The sequence below is a fragment of the Hypomesus nipponensis genome, chromosome 5, assembly GCF_054491055.1.
Source record: "Hypomesus nipponensis isolate SF chromosome 5, ASM5449105v1, whole genome shotgun sequence".
NCBI classification, from domain to species: Eukaryota; Metazoa; Chordata; class Actinopteri; order Osmeriformes; family Osmeridae; genus Hypomesus; species Hypomesus nipponensis.
In genome coordinates, this window is record NC_140365.1 from 9,283,688 (window position 1) to 9,300,000 (window position 16,313).

Here is a 16,313-nt window from a genome sequence, read left to right on the forward strand (position 1 = left end):
TGAGGTGTAACGGACCGCCAGACAGACAGGGGAAGCAAGTTGGAAGAACAGGGGAGCGTGTGTGTGCGTGTGTACGGTTGCGAGGAACGGCGGAGGAGGCAGTTAACTGTGGGCCAGGAACACACCGGTGACATAACTGTGCAGTGAGATGTACTCTTAACCTGGGCAGAGACACAAAACGTGTGCGTGTGTGAGCTGTGACCACCGAGTACGTGAATCACCACAGAGCAGACCTTCAGATCGTGGAGTTGAAGGGTTCTTAAATGCAAATAATATGTGTGTGTGTGTGTGGGGGAGCGAGTGAGTGAGAGAGTGAGAGAGTGAGAGAGTGAGAGAGAGAGAGAGAGAGAGAGAGAGAGAGAGAGAGAGAGAGAGAGAGAGAGAGAGAGAGAGAGAGAGAGAGAGAGAGAGAGAGAGAGAGAGAGAGAGAGAGAGAGAGGGGAGACATGTTGGACACCCGGTCTTTTAAAAGAGCCACTCTGGGACTCTGGCAACAGGGGGACTGTTTTCCCGGACGCACACACAGTGGGGGAATGTTTTCCAGGGCGCACACTCTCTGCTCCAATGTAATTAGTCCGGGGAGACTGAACAAGGAGCCATTGATAAGGTACAAGACCTTCTGTCTGAGGACTCACCCACGGTGCCAGTGTGCGTGTGCGGACGAGTGTGTGCGTGTGTGTGTCCTGTCAGTCGACAGCCATGTGTGATTGCGTGTGTATGTGTGTGTGTGTGTGTGTGTCTGCCAGTAGTATAAGCGTGGGCAAAGCGTTGGAGGTGGGCGAATGTTTGTGTGACTGGAATCCATACTGAATGTGGGTGATCCTTCTGCATTGCGGTAGGAAGTGTGATTATACAGTATGCGTTTGTGGGTGTTCTGTCTACAGTCGCTGGGCGCGTGTGTGTGTGTGTGTGTGGGCTCCCAAGAGTGTATAATAATGAGGGGAATCTCCACAGAGCCTCAATAAACAGTATATTTTGCTCGCTTGCTCCATCTCCCTCCCCCTCCATCCCACCCACTTTCTCATTTCTTTGTCTCAGAAGAAAAAAGAAAAAAAAGACAACATAATCCTCAATGAATCAAAGATCATTAGCAAATGCTATTCTCATCCAATTCCACAGGCAACACATCTCGTGTTCGGCTAACACGATTAGCGCTTGCTAGCAACAGTTAAAATAGCTTGACTTACTAACGCTTCAAATGAAATAGCAGGACTCGACGTCTGCCGTACTTGTGTTGACTTATCAACACAATCGCAGCGGACAGCGCAGCGTAAAAACGAATGAATAATCGTCTGCGTTTCGTTATGAGAAACATTCAGTTGCCAATATTCCAAATATAACATACTGTAATGGAATTTACATGAGGGCATTATCGACCATATTGTGCTCGTCTTCCACAGCAACACAAGGACAAACACACCAGCAAAGAAGGAGAGGACGAGTTTGAGAAGAAAAAAAAGAACCGAAAAAAAGACAGAGCACAAACACACCTTCTATTCGGCTGAGCCGATTCATCATTACTTGGAACGGTACACATCTCCCTTGACGGCCCTTTTCACCTATGGCATACTTTTAAACCTGCTATTCCAGTTGCCTCAGAAGACGTGTCACGACTTTGCTAAGATGTGTGATTTGAACACGCTAAATTGGCGCCCAAGTGTGCGTAGATTCTCTCCCCCCCCCCCCCCCCCGTTTTTCAACCGACGGGTCAGAAGCAGCGTCTGTGTGACATCAGTAGAGGTGACGGACAAACGGCCGACGGCTGGCCCCCCCTCGTCAATCGACCGTGACGACTTCCTGTTTTTTCGAATGACATCGGAGAGCAGTCAGTCAAGCTGACAGACACACACACACTGGTAGAGATGCACCGCTCGCAGTCTAGAATGTTCCACTGACCGGGAGCTTGACATACTTCCTGTTCCGAGTACAGAGAAACAAAAGAGGTCTTCAAGGAGGTCATACGCCTTTCTCTCCAGAGAGCAGAATGGAGGTCAGTCTAGCTTTGTATCCACTCAGCCTCTGTTTACATGTGGTTGTGTGATGTGTATATGTGTGTGTGTGTGTGATGTGTGTGAATACACAGAATGTGTTTGTTGGGTACACAATTGCAAACCCCCAGGGAGGCCCTGAGCAGGAGAATCCACTCTCCCCTCAGCCAGGAGAGAACAGTATTTCCTCTGACCTCCAGCTGCTCTCGGACCAAAAACACCGAACCAACGGCGGGCCAACAAGGGCTTAACAAAAGTCTGCCTGTACTGAGGACCCGCGGGGAAAACCGTCGATAACATCCGCATCCCTGCAAGACTCCCTGCACGAACCGGGGGGGGGCGCTTTGATGCTCCCGCCCTCGGCCCATCTCTCCGATCCTTCCATCCCACCTCCACTTCCTGGCCGTACATCCGTGTCTTCCCCTTCCTTGCGTCCCCTCCTCGTAAGTGACAAACGCGGTGGGGGGGCAAGAGGGGTCGCCACGGACACGTGGGGGAGGGGGGGGAGGGAGGGAGAGAGAGAGAGAGAGAGAGAGAGAGAGAGAGAGAGAGAGAGAGAGAGAGAGAGAGAGAGAGAGAGAGAGAGGAGAGGGAGAGAGACAGAGTGAAAGAGCAAGGGAGGGGAGCCAGCCGCAGAAATAACCTGTCAATCTAACGCCTAAAAAAGAACTTTACTTACACACCGAAAGCAGAGTCTGACAGACACCATGACATTCAGCGAGCAGTTTTGGGGATGCAAAGCATGGAATGACACGCATGATCACACACACACACAGGACATACATAGATATACACACACAAACACAGACTATACACAGGTACACACACGCACAGGCGCAGAATCATTCAGAGAATTCAGAGTTGTTTCTTCAGACAGTTATCTAGGAGACTGGGATTTCTAGAAGGTTCCCTCTGTCAAGGCCCTTCACTGGAGGGGGGCCTTAGGCTAGACACTGATGCAAGTTTGCGCGTGTGTCTGTCTGTGTGTGTCTGTGTGTGTGTAAGTGAAAGACGGGGGAAAAATAAAGCATCAATTGTGTGTGTGTGTGTGCCTGCATGTGTGTGTGTGTGTGTGTGTGTGTGTGAGGACGAATCAATGTGTTTGTGTGAGAGCCTCTGACTCTGTTCCACAGCAGCCTAACGAGCCAAGGGGACTTGTTACACTTCAAAAAGAGACCCCCGTTTGGAGTTACAGTGTGTGTGTGTGTGTGTGTGGGTGTGTATGAGGCCTGGCAACAGTGCCTTTCATTTGGTTAGCGGTGGCTATAATTAAGTCTCCTGCAAGTGCCTGGGTGGTAGACACACTGAAATAGCCGGGGGGGGGAAGAGGGAAGGCTGGGGCGCGGCAACAGCCAGAATTCCTCTGTGACAGGCCGACACGGAAATTACCCACTGTACAGAGACCACAGGCAGTGCCGCGCGCACGCGCACGCACGCGCACCCACGCAAGTCGGACAGACAGATCACATAATCATTGCTTACTCACTCACACACACACACACACACACAGAGACACAGACACAACACAGCTAAGGAAAATGTCAACGCGTGAATGCACGCATGCACACACACGCACGCACGCACACACGGAGGTACTGCCTGTCTAACATGTCATTTTCACATGTCCTCACACAGGAAGACGTGTACAGTAGCCGCAAACTCACAGACGCACGCAAACGCACGCGGCGCTGTGTGTGCTTGGGTAGAGTAACGTGCGCGCGCGCACGCCTCGCTCCTCCCCCGTCTCCCAGGTGGAGTCCTCCACGGCCTGTTTCGGCACACAGTCGCACGCTTTCAAGTACGCGTCATCTGGGCGCGCCAATTATACGTCTTCTATTCCATTCGGTCGGGGGGGGACAAGGCTGGATTTGCTTTGCGGCGCTCAGATCGGGGGTCTGGAGGAGCCCAGGCTGGCAGAGAGAGGGGGGGGGGGACCGAGTGCTGGGGTAATGTGATCTGTGATTATGCATGGAGTAGGGTTATTAGAGGAGATCAGATTTTCCATAGATTCAGGTGCAATTACTGCAGATGGCAACCACAGGGTTTTTTTTTTACCCCTAATCAAAGGAACGCAGAAAACGCCTCTGGAGGATTTGGAGGATGAGAGAGAGTGTGTGTGTGTGTGTGTCATTTTTAAGAGCGAGAAAGACTTGGTGTGTGTCTGTCTGTGTCTGATTGGTGTGTGTCGCCGACAAAAGTTCTGAGAGGGGCGTAAAGTGTGTGTGCGCGGTGGGTGATGCCTGCGTGTGTGTGTGTGTGTGTGTGAGACATGCACCGGCGCCTCCAGCTAGGGATGGGGACCTACTTTGCCGTCGTGTCCTCGTCATACTTGCTCTTCAGGTCCAGAAGCTCAGCCTGAGTTGCGTCAAGGGCTGAAAGCAGATCAATCAAAACACCATTAGCACCCACAGCCACTGTGCACTACTGTACAAACGGCCCTGAAGGGACATTGCCTAGACACGGTATCCAGGCCTGAGGGCTACACGGCTGTAGGTTTCTACAGTGCATAAAGAGTACTGGGAATCTCTCACAACTTGTAGGCAAAGATTGCAAAGTCTTTACTGAAAAACAGCAGTTTATCCCCACTTTTCCAGGGCCCAACAGTTTCAAAAAGTGCAGTCCAGTACCGTAGAGCGTGTTGAGTGTGTGTGGTGAGTGTGTGTAAGGGTGTGTGTGTGTGCGTGGTTTGGCCAGAGCTGATGCCCTGTGACAGCGGACTGTCGGACGCAATGCGTGGAATCACGCGGCTGGGTTGAAGCTGGGACGTGTTGACAGTGCTGGATTAGTCACTTGCTGGCCCGGAACTAGCAGTCACCGAGTCATACAGAGAGAGAGTGGAGAGAGAGAGGGAGAGAGAGTAGGGGAGAGAGAGAGAGAGAGAGAGAGAGAGAGAGAGAGAGAGAGAGAGAGAGAGAGAGAGAGAGAGAGAGAGAGAGAGAGAGAGGATCCACCATCTGATGCCTTCAGCTGGTCGAGTCAGCATTGAGATGTAGACTGAAGAGACACGCACGTTGACACCATTGGGTACTGGAAACTGTTGGGAGAAATACTGACGGGCGTGTGTGTGAGTGAGTGTGTGTGTGTGAGTGAGTGTGTGTGTGTGAGTGAGTGTGTGTGTGTGAGTGAGTGAGTGTGTGTGTGTGAGTGAGTGAACTCTCTTGCTCTGTATGCTTTTGTGTGTGCCTGCATGGGTAAACAAACAACAAATGTTCGGAGAAATATCCATTTGAGGACTTGTTACCTGTCTGTAGGGACTGAGCCTTGATATCTGTCTCTTCCAGCCTTGATTCCACAGAGGCTTTGCTCTCCTGGTGCTCACTGTACAGAGAGAGGATGACAACAACGTGGTTAGCTTAGCATCGCCTCAGTAAACAACAAACCACTTAGCATAGCAAAAAAAAAAAAAAAAAAAAAAAACCTTCTCAGCCTACAAAACAAACAAGATTAGAATCATCTCGTGAAGAGAAAATGGACGGGTTAAGCACCACCTACAACTCCAACAGAGGTCAGCATAGTATCACTTAACAACCAGGGGAAGGGTAAGTGCATCAGCACTTCAACAAAGAGGCCAGGTTACCATAGCTCCGGCGCGAACAGGCACCCCAATTCTAGTTTAAGCAATAGCTAAAAGTGTCCTAACCCAGAGTGCGACGCTAGCTAGCTAAGTGGCGTATTTTTAGCCAACAAAGCAAGGCCTGTCAGACTTGGTGGTAAAGACGCCCTCTGTTCGGTTCTATCTGGGGGTTATTAATACTGGAACACCTGGGCCGCCCAATGGGCCTCTTTCATCATGCCACGAGCCCCACCGCGCCCGCAGAGCAGCCCATCAATTTACCTCAGCGAGATAGTGGAGGGAGCGCGGTGAAGCCTGAGGAATTAGCATCCAGTTCTGCCTCACTATCCATCTACTAGGTTGAACAGGAAGAAGCCTGTTTGTCCTTGGGTATTAGTTTGTTATCGGAACAGGCCGCCAATCTCCCTGAAAAGGGCCAGCTAAATTGGCGCGCATCGTTGACATTTCCATTTGTTATTCTGAAGGTAAAGCACAGCAAGGGCACAGCAAATTTGGGGAAATGGGACGGGACCAAAAGTGCGTATCCAAATGAGGCCCAAAAGCACCCGTTCGTTCTGCCATTAGGAACAGCATGGAGCCTACTAAGATTGCAGTGGCAAATGGCTCTATGGGTGTGTGTGCGCGCGCATTTGAGGTAGCTACACTAACTGTTGCCCTAGGGCCTCTGGCTCGACTCAAGTAGCTAGCAAGCACATTCACAACCTCACCAGAACCAACAGACTGACAACAGGAAGAGCCGGTTCTGAGTAAAGAATCCATTGGTGAATAGCTACCATACCATCACCTGATTCCATTTCTATCTTTACAGATAAGACAACATGTTTAGTCATGTCAACAAAAGAGCCTCAGCTACCCTTTCCGTAGGAGGTGCTACAAGGTTGCCTCTGAGAGAGGAAAAAAACACACCTCCAAGTTCATGACCCTGAGCCCAGTGGAAGCTTCAGTGACGAGGCTTGACCTTACCACCACCCATAAAACAACACCCTTCCATCATGGGCTGGATCACAGCCGCAGCCAGGAAAAGGCCGGCATCCAACAGCGTAGCCTTCTCATTGGAAGGAAGGGGCGAGTGTTCAACAATTAGTTGTTTCTATGTGGGGCTAAAAACGGCCGCCGCTAGCCTCTCCCCTCTAACCCCACCGGCCAGCCGAGAGGGGAGCTAGCACAAACAACAGAGGTGCAACGCCCGAGAGTGGAAACACACCTCGGATGACACATCGGTTGTGACTAGCCCCGCAGTGGCTGCCTGCCTGGATGACTGCCTCTGCCTCCACTCATCCCGGTGTCAGGAGGCAACAAGCTCCACTCGCCTCCGCAGCCTCTCATATGCTATTCCCGGCCAACCAGGAAGTCGTGAAATAATTCAAGGGAACAGATTCAGGTTGAACAGCCCTGTATGGGCTTCCTTTAAGGTGGGGTTGGAAGGGAGTGTGGGGGGGGGGGTGACAATAGGGAAATGGCGTGTATTGTCGTTGCGTGACATAACGGGAGGGCACAGGCTGTGTGCCCCTGAGTGCCAAGCTGGCAGAGGAGGTTATGATCGGGAGGGCTCAGAGCGGTATTATCATGATGCCGGGGCTTTTAGCGGTAAACAAACAGTGATGAATTAAAGGTATTACTGGGCAATGGGATTAGTTGATGGCCAGGATAAAAGCCCTTGTGTAACAGCCGCATATGCCATACTCATACAAGGGGGCAGTGGTGAGGGGGTGATAGGCTAGTGGCAATCAAGGTGGATTGTCTTGACGTTTTGACGACCATATGCACCGACAGTGAAGAGTGACAGAATAGTGCATGCTCAACTTGTCCTGTCAACAAACTACAAAAAGTCATTTCAACATTGTGATTGGAAAATCAAGTCAACAACAATCAGGGAAAATTAACCGGCCCATAATAAAATAATAAAAAAACATTCAAATAATACTACATCCCCACTATACGGAAAAAAAATCCATACAACAAACCCTAAGGCATGATGTCATTCATTACAAGAGCTGGACTTTGCTTTGTTTACCAGAGTCAATATTTGCCCGGCTCAAGTGCTGACTGAAAGTGCAAATGACTCTGATAATAAACGTGGTTTCCTGTGCGCTTCACACCTACTGATAACCTAAAAGCCAAACGTGGCCGCCATCGTCCTCGTTGAACTTTGTACAACTTTGTACGACCTCAACACGCACAACTCCTCGTACAGCCACTCCTGCAGTGCGCACCACACAGAGGCCTTAAAGGCTCAATGCATACTGGACGTGCCCAGCGACGACATGGAACGAGTCAAAATGTTTGCGTCTTCTGAATCGGTGTCGTCATGAAGGAGACCAGTAAAGGGAGAGTAGCCAAGAGAAGATAGCGTGACGTCAAGTGTGTCATACATCCGCTGCTGGTTGCAGCCAAACAGAATGTATACCAAAGTGACTTTACCCAAAGCTATTTGGATCATCCTCTGACTCACCAAACAGCCCGAAAGCACAGTAACTTGTGTTTTGAGAAGCTCTGATTTAACAAGCCCCGTTAACACCGCCTGTTCAAGGCATGAATGCGGTGCCTTAACGCCACCCTCGCAGTCGGGGGGGTCATTGTTGTACTGGCATTAAGTCGGCAGTGGAGATAATCACAGAGCCGAATCGACGTCTCTGTGTGTGTGAGAGAGAGAAGAGAGAGAGAGAGAGAGAGAGAGAGAGAGAGAGAGAGAGCCGACATGGTGGGACTACACACATTAGACGCAGCTGCAGACACCGTCCCTCCCGATTCCAGAGCACCGGCATGCTATCTACAATCACACACGGGGTGGCATTATGCCGGCTTTGTTTGGCTGAGCGTAAACAAACAAATCCGGCATTAACAAGGGTCTTCTTGACGTCGATACAGGGATCCCTATTTTCGAGCAGGACCACGCCGACTCCCGTCGGAGGAAGCCATTCCGCAGACACCCCCTCCGCTCTCTCCAACCTGGACTAACTATGCCAACGGTGGGTCAGCGAGGGCTTGGCCAAAGTCCACGGGGGGGGGGGGGGGGGTCGCGCTCTCTCGCTTACCTCGTCTCCTCGGCGTGGTCGTTGTGAAGCTTCGCCTCGCCCTCCGTCGCCTCCTCCTTCCGTTCTCCTTCTCCCGCCTCCTCGGTTCCCTCCTGCCGGCCCTGGTCCTTGGTCTGCCTCTTCAGCGTCCTTTCATACTCCTCAATCTTCTCCTTAAGTGCTTTAATTGTCACCTCTGGATGGGGGGGAAGCAGTGGGAAGGGGGGGGGGGGGGGGAGAAAGGATTGCCGTTTGTAAGGGCTTTTCAGCCGCGCACGTTTCCTGGATGGGATCGAGGCGCGTGCGCGTTTCCATGCATCTACGGTCCGTTCATGCACACAAAGACGCGTACCCCGGCAGGAGTCACTTGAGGCGCAGTGGGATTATGGTCAACAGCACGCTCAAACCGTCCCGTATCGGACCCTCGGCGAGACATCTCCACTTCACAATCAATATGATTTAATGCTTTAATCAAGCCCGACGCTGTAATCCACTGTTTAACGCCTGGTGGCTAGCTACTTTAGTTTTTTCTCCTTCCCGCCGTACTATGCCTTGTTGTTCCCCCCCCCCCTCCTCTGTCTCGTTCCGACAGATATAGGGGTCTCTGAACAGGAAAGGGTGGAGGGGTGGGGGAGAGGAGGGGGAGGGGGGGCTTACAGTCGACTCTCACAGCTTGCTAATGCCAGATCAGAGTGTATTACTGACGGAGAGCTCTCACTTTTCACCTCGCACTTCCGACCCTTCCTTTGCCTTTTTCTCTCCCACTCTCTCCCTCTCTCCCCCTCTCTTTGCCCTCCTCTGTGGTGATTTAAACTCCGCCGTTTCAGCCCTGACACATAATCAATGTGGACGAGTCCCCTCGGAGCCCTTTCCCCCCTTAACTGTTAAATTGAACTTTAAACATTTAGGTTGCGGGGGATCAATGGCCCCCTCAGCTAGGGTGGGTTAAATGAGAGAGAGAGAGAGAGAGAGAGAGAGAGAGAGAGAGAGAGAGAGAGAGAGAGAGAGAGGAGAGAGAGAGAGAGAGAGAGAGAGAGAGAGAGAGAGAGAGAGAGAGAGAGAACTAAGAGAGAGAGAGAGAGAGAGAGAGAGAGGGAGAGGGATTCTCCCTCAGAGCTGAGGAGGGGAATCCAAAGCTTAGCTTGGACACAGGGGGGAGACGGTGAGAGAGAGAGAGAGAGAGAGAGAGAGAGAGAGAGAGAGAGAGAGAGAGAGAGAGAGGGGGGATGGCGGTAAAGCAAAGAAGGGGAAAGGGGGGAGGAAGCGAGAAGAGGAAGAAAAAAGAAAAAAAATCAATGGCAAAATAAAATATTGCCGCTATTGAGCTGGGTCAATTAGCTCTTGGTGGGAGGGGAATTCCAAAGATGGTGAGGGCCAGCCCCCCGCCCCCCCGCCCCCCCTCCCCCCATTCTTTCTGAAAAGGAAAAAAAAACAAGCGAGTAAGGCTTTAGAGGGCCCACACAAAGAAGGTGAGAATGAAAAGAGCCCAGGGGCTACTTTTTCCAAGAGAATTTCAGGAGGAGGAGGAGGAGAGAATAGGCCTGCATTAAAAGAGGATCTATATTCTTACAGTTTACAGAGGGACACGGGGACAGCTCTGGGCCTCTAAAGGGTGGACGTTAAGCCAAATGACACACACACTAAAAACTCAAGAGGTGATGACTTCCTCATGTCCGTGTGAGGGGTTACCTTCCCGACACGGTTCCCTTTTCTCTGGCTGTATCAGGTTCCCTACTTTGGTCTCGTTCCCTCGAGTCTTTGGGACTTTTGCACCATTTCCAGGGGGAGAAAAAGGACATTCGATCAAATATACAGTTTCAGTCAGTCAAGTCAGCCTGCAGTTGTCTTGAGGCCCCTAAAAATACAGACAGGGTTTTGGTTTTTTGACGGAACTTGGGTTGTCCGAGGATCCAAACGTGGTAAGAAGGGGATGGCTGGATGACGGGGGAGCTCACCGTGGTTCTTGACCTCGGCGCTCTCCTTGGTGTAGCCTTCGAGCGTCTCGCGCAGCGTCTGGTTCTCCGTCTCGATGTCGTGCATCTTCTGGACCTTCAGCTGCAGCTGCTGGGCAGCCTCCAGAGCTGAGACCGGATCTGCACAGAGGAGGAGGAAGAGGAGCGAGAAGAAGAAGAAGAGGAGGAGAAAGAGGAAGAAGAGGAGGAGGAAGAGGCAGAGGAAGAGGAAGAAGAGGAGGAAGAGGAGGAGGAAGAGGAGGAAGAGGAAGAAGAGGAGGAGGAAGAGAAGGGAGAGGAGCAAGAGGAAGAAGAAGAGGAGGAGGAAGAAGAGGAGGAGGAAGAGGAAGAAGAGGAGGAGGAAGAGGAAGAAGAGGAGGAGGAAGAGGAGGAAGAGGAGGAGGAAGAAGAGGAGAAGGAGGAAGAGGAGGAGGAAGAGGAGGGAGAGGAGCAAGAGGAAGAAGAAGAGGAGGAAGAAGAGGAAGAGGAAGAAGAGGAGGAGGAAGAGGAAGAAGAGGAGGAGGAGGCAGGAGGAGGAAGGGAGCAGTTGAGAGACAGTCAGCTATGGTCCGTCTGTTTTCGTCTGAATACATAAACACATGAGAAGACCTCCTCTTTTCTGTCATCACAGAAAGGCTCTAAACCTGTTATAAAGCTGGGACAATGCGGACAGCAGTTTAGCAGTTAGGTGTCCTGTTAGCTTTTGTGTCCCTTTGCCTGGCTGGGACCGTGAAGGGCAGTGGCGAGTCACGCAAGGGCTGATGATGAGCCGTGAGTGAGTGTGTGTGTGTGTGTGTGTGTGTTGGGGTGGTGGAGCAGAAAGGCTATGTTTAGCTGGCCCCATTCGCACAGCAATGAGCCGGAGTGCTGAGACAGCGCTGGCGCTGTGCACAAGACACACACACACACACACAGACACACGGAATCACACACTGAGCTGGGTCACGTGAGCGAGCGGCGCAGACAAAGGAGAGGAGGAGAGAGAGAGACGAGGAGGGAGAGCGAGGGCAAGCGAGGGAGAAGGCAGAGCTGAGAACTAACGAGGAAGAAAGCAGGACTACAAGTGAGGAGGGGAGAAAAAAACGGAGCGCGAGGGAACAAGGGAAGACGACAAGGAGGGGGAGAAGAACGCTAGGTGGAGGGGAGGGGGGCCCAGGAGTCTGCGGGCAGCATGTCCACGCCGAACAACATTCCCAAGTTCACCGCGGGGGGAGACGGAACAGGAAGGGGGAGAATCTTCTGGAGGGAGCGTCGGGGGACGAGGCATGAGGATAAGAGATTTGGATACGAGAGCCGTCTTGGATCCAGAGAACAAACAGGAAGTAGAACAGAACATGACACACCGCTCTGTTAATAGCAACACTAGGCCTCGTTCCCCCTCCGTCGACGCGGCTAACGTCGATCATACCGGGAGCGTGTGGTGGAGGGGGAGAGGTACACAGGGAGGCAGTCGAGGTTGGGAAAGAGGGGGGGGGGGGGGGGGGGTCAAGTCTAGGGAGGGTTGGGGTGTGTGTATGCGTGTGTGTGAGGTGTGGGGCTGGAGGGTCAGGAGGTGTTGGGAGGGAGGGGGGTGGGGGCGGTGGGATAGGGGGGGCACACCAACCTTACACCACCTCACACACTCACCGACACACACACACACACACACCCACTCGTGTGGGTGCGCGTGTGCGTCTTGCCAGGCCTGCTCATCAGTGCCCGGCATCGACACTACTAATTGCTGTATGACTAATTATGCCCCAATTCCAGTTGATTTTCTTTAATGAGACAGCTGGGTTAATTATGTAATCATATGATTACATTAGCCCCCCTGGCCCAGCGAGACAGGGGGGGGGGGAGGGGGGTGGAGGGAGAGGGAGGGAGAGAGACGAACAAGTGATTGTTAAAAGCAGACATGGTTTAGAAGTGGCGAAAGACGGGGGATGAAAGACGCCCAAGCCTCGATTCTCACGAGGGCGCACAGACACACACACACGTCTCCGTGTCCAAAAATCAAGATTGTTTTCTTCAAAAACAAAAGCAACTCCGCCGCTGTAGCGAGGCCCTGGTTATCTCGGAAACGTCCTTGGGGAGGGAGGGGGAAGCACATTCTTGGGCCGAGCCTTTGAGAACACGACAGCGCTCTGAGCGTGCCGCTGTTGGCGGCTGCGCCACGGCCCACCTTTTCATCGCCGCTCCACGTGGATATCATACACGGGATCCATCCCACCACCCGCACACTCCCACACACTCAACCCACACAAACACCATTTGATGGTTCGTCTGTCTGATAACTCAAAAGAAGATTGAAGTTTAGACGGTTTCAGGTTTTTTTTTTCCTTCCTTTTGCTTTTACGGTAGGTCTGTTTTTCCAGGGGCCTTGTTTTCCGGGACGGGACAACGTTTGATATTTGCAAGTGGGTCTGGGTCTCGATTCAAATAACGCCCGATTAAAAATAACTCTGATTACTGTCACCGAGGATGACAGAGTGACCTGGGAGAAGGTCACAACAGAGTGTCACGTTGATGGGTTCAGTCACACTGCCGGGGTTTGTTGTGTCCCGTCAGCGTATCTCTCGGTGATCCGGTCGACCACAGCTCCGCTGTGAACAGGGAGGCGTCAAACGAGCCCGCCTGTGTTTGTGCATGCTCGGTGCGCGAGTGAGTCAACGAGCGCCTCAGAAAAAAAATCGAGTGCCTGCGTGTCTGTGTCGCTCGCTTCCATCCTGCTCCCGGTGCTCTCTGTAGTAGACAGGCAGCGCCGGCACCGGCGTCAAGTGCGCGTGTGTTTGTGTGTGTCGAGTGTGTGTGTGCGTGCGTGTAGGAGCGAGAAAGTCTGCCGACTGCTTGACAAATACCTGTCTGTTTTAGTATTCAAAAACCTGTCTGGAAGGTTGTTTTTTTTTGTGCGGGGTTAGATACACAGGCTCTGTGGTTCTAAGTGAAGACACTTGCACATGGTGTCGCCGTGGCGAGAATGTGGATAATCACGTGTGAGCGAACAAAAGGTGAGACCTGTTGACGGCAAAAGGTGTAATCCCCACACACAGCATACACACACAGAATAGGCACCTGCTGACATGCTCTCACACGCACTGACATTCACACACTTGTAACCACCCCCACACACACATACACACACACACACACACACCTATGAGATAATCGTTGGAGCACTGATCGCCTCCCTCAGACTGAGAGACGGGGAGACAAGAATGGACAGGCTCCTCGTTACACTGATAAAACACAGACATTCCTACACTTCCCCCCACACACACACACACACCCCACTTGGAACACGGGCTGACGTAAGCGAGCCAAGGCAAAGAGGTCTCTGGGTGCTGCTCATCTGTCTTGGCAGACTTTGAGCAGCGTCTGTGTGTGTGTGTGTGTCTCTCTCTGTGAGTGTGTGTGTGTGTCTCTCTGTGAGTGTGTGTGTGTCTCTCTCTCTCTCTCTCTGTGTTTTAGCAAGACGGGGATCGCCAAACCACAACAGCAGTCATTTATGCATATACTAAGTGGTTCCCCAGGCGGGCCTGCTCCTACAGACCGAGGTTACAATGTGTGTCTGAGTGAGTGTGTGTGTACAGTATATAGCCCTGCTTCTGTGAGGCCAAATCTGAAGGGAATGTGCTACGGACCAGGCGGTAGGCCTCCTTGACTGTTTTCCACACACACACACACACACAGGTCGACTGTCTGTTTCCACTGTTCCTCGGGTCAGTCCCTCTCCTCCGGTGCGCGCCAGAGAGATGGAAACAGCCCTGGCCGGGGGCTCCGGCCCCCCGACAGCTGTAGTGTGAACAGATAGCGTGTCTCTCAACAGGCTGGATTCATCAGCCTCCAATGGCCGCCTCGACCGCGTGGTTGAAGGACGGCAGGGCAAGTCATCAGGCGCTTGTGTGCGCGCGCGTGTGTGTGTGTCGGGGGTCCCAGCGACTGGTGGCTCATAAACCTGACTGATGTGTTTACGGAGCATTGGCTGTGGTGAAAAATGCCGGTGTTGCATCCTCTGTTGCTCGCTGGCGCGTCCGTGCACACGTGCGCTCACACACACACACACACACACACCTGCGCGCGCGCGCAGCCTCACCTGGGACATCGATTAATCTCTTGTACACGTTGAGGAAGGCGGCTTCGGACTCCTTACTCCTTTTACTCACGGCGTCGATCTGAAACAAAGAGATAAGGAAAACGGGGGGGGGGGGGGGGGGGGGGGGGGGGGGGGTTCAGTCACCGAGAACTGGCTGCTTCAGACGACACACCACAACAAAGGGCCCGGACCTTTCCGCCCACATCCGCAGGACGCGGGCCCTTTCATGCAGTTCACCTGCGCTGGCAGCGCTCCCTTTGTGACGACGCTTCTCCGGGTTTTCGTGCGCAGCGAAACGGCGCGTTTCGAGGGCGTCAGACACGGAACTGAAAGGAACAGGAAACGGGGCCGGAAGCTCTGGTTGGCGATGTTCTCCGCTTTGAGTTGGACTGTCTCTGTCGAACTGTCGGCACAACTGGGACGACGAGGCGCCTCGGATTAGAGGGCGAGGTCGCCGCTTCGCGCAAAGACGGGAAGCGAACGAGGCTGCGGGAAGGGCGGACGTTCCGCAGCGGTCCTTAAAAAAAGAAGATCCCCTCCTGTGTCTACCTGTGACTCGCGGGACTCAGGAGGAGATGATGTGATTTCTGGGTGGGCCGAAAACCCAACACAGACCTTCGGACGAAGATTTGTAAAGCACCGTGTGCTATTGTGCACGTGTGTGTGTGTGTGGGGGGGGGGGGGGGGGTTTGTAATAACTGACCTTTGTAGACTGAACAACAGGGGTTTTAAACGTTCTTGGTTTCCTGGCGCACAGTAGTTTGACATGAACTGGAGATGGAATAAAACCCTGTTCTCCTCAACGCGAAGTAGGATGGGACACTCGTACAGATTCTGGTCCACGCCAACGCTTAAACAGCTCAGTTCAACCCTACTTTGGCGCTACTGCCCTTGTTTCGTTTCCCTCTCTCCCTCTCTCTCTCTCTCTCTCTCTCTCTCTCTCTCTCTCTCTCTCTCTCTCTCTCTCTCTCTCTCTCTGCAGTCCTTGAAGGAGGTGGGGGTGGGGGTTCATGTCAGGGTCAGAGATTTTCTTTTCTTTACCGTAAACTCTATTACGCCCTCAATCCCACACGCTTGGCAACAGCTGGCCACGGGGAGGGGGGTTGGGGGTGAGAGATGGTGCGTTCTGCAAAACCCTATTTAAATAGCATGGCCAATGGTTGAGCACCTTTTTTGGAATCATAGGATACAGGGATGACACACTATTGTGTAAACCCCACCAACTCTCCTAAACTACCCCCCCCCCACACACACACACACACTACTCCTAACAGTGACTGTGAGCCAGGAGACACGCACCCACACACACACCTCTACATGCAACAGCTGAGCTCTCTAAAGGCTGGCATTTTCGCCACCTGGCAATAACGAGCCGTCAATCAAGCACAGCCTGTCACGGTCATGTAAAAACAAGCGATATTGTCCTGATTCAGACCTGTTAAGGCTTTTTTTTTTCTCTTTTTTTTTCTTCTCTCGCACAGCTGTGAGTCATACCAGTGTGTTACTGCGCCACTGTGCCCTGAACGCTGTAAAGTATGGGCAAAGCTACAGCCACAAAGCCCTTTCACAGAGTCAAGGACGCACTGTCCGTCCGGCCCATTCCGTGTGTTTGACTGTTGGTCAAGTCAAAGTCATAGAAAGCCCTTAGGCAGTGTGAGTGTGTTTGTCTTTGTATAATACTCTGATAATACGCCTGATCCAGATAATTCACTG

At 52.4% G+C, this 16,313-nt stretch overlaps 1 protein-coding gene across 1 annotated transcript in view; it reads right to left on the reverse strand.

Annotated features, from left to right (window-relative positions):
- The window catches only part of cux1a (cut-like homeobox 1a), a 127,245-nt gene that overhangs the window by 44,912 nt on the left and 66,020 nt on the right, over positions 1–16,313 (reverse strand). The window contains exons 4-8 of the mRNA XM_084697821.1: positions 14,601–14,679; positions 10,532–10,669; positions 8,598–8,772; positions 5,230–5,306; positions 4,294–4,360 (exon numbers count right to left, since the gene is read on the reverse strand). Coding sequence (XP_084553947.1) covers positions 4,294–4,360; positions 5,230–5,306; positions 8,598–8,772; positions 10,532–10,669; positions 14,601–14,679 — 536 coding nt within the window. The remainder of the gene's footprint in view (positions 1–4,293; positions 4,361–5,229; positions 5,307–8,597; positions 8,773–10,531; positions 10,670–14,600; positions 14,680–16,313) is intronic.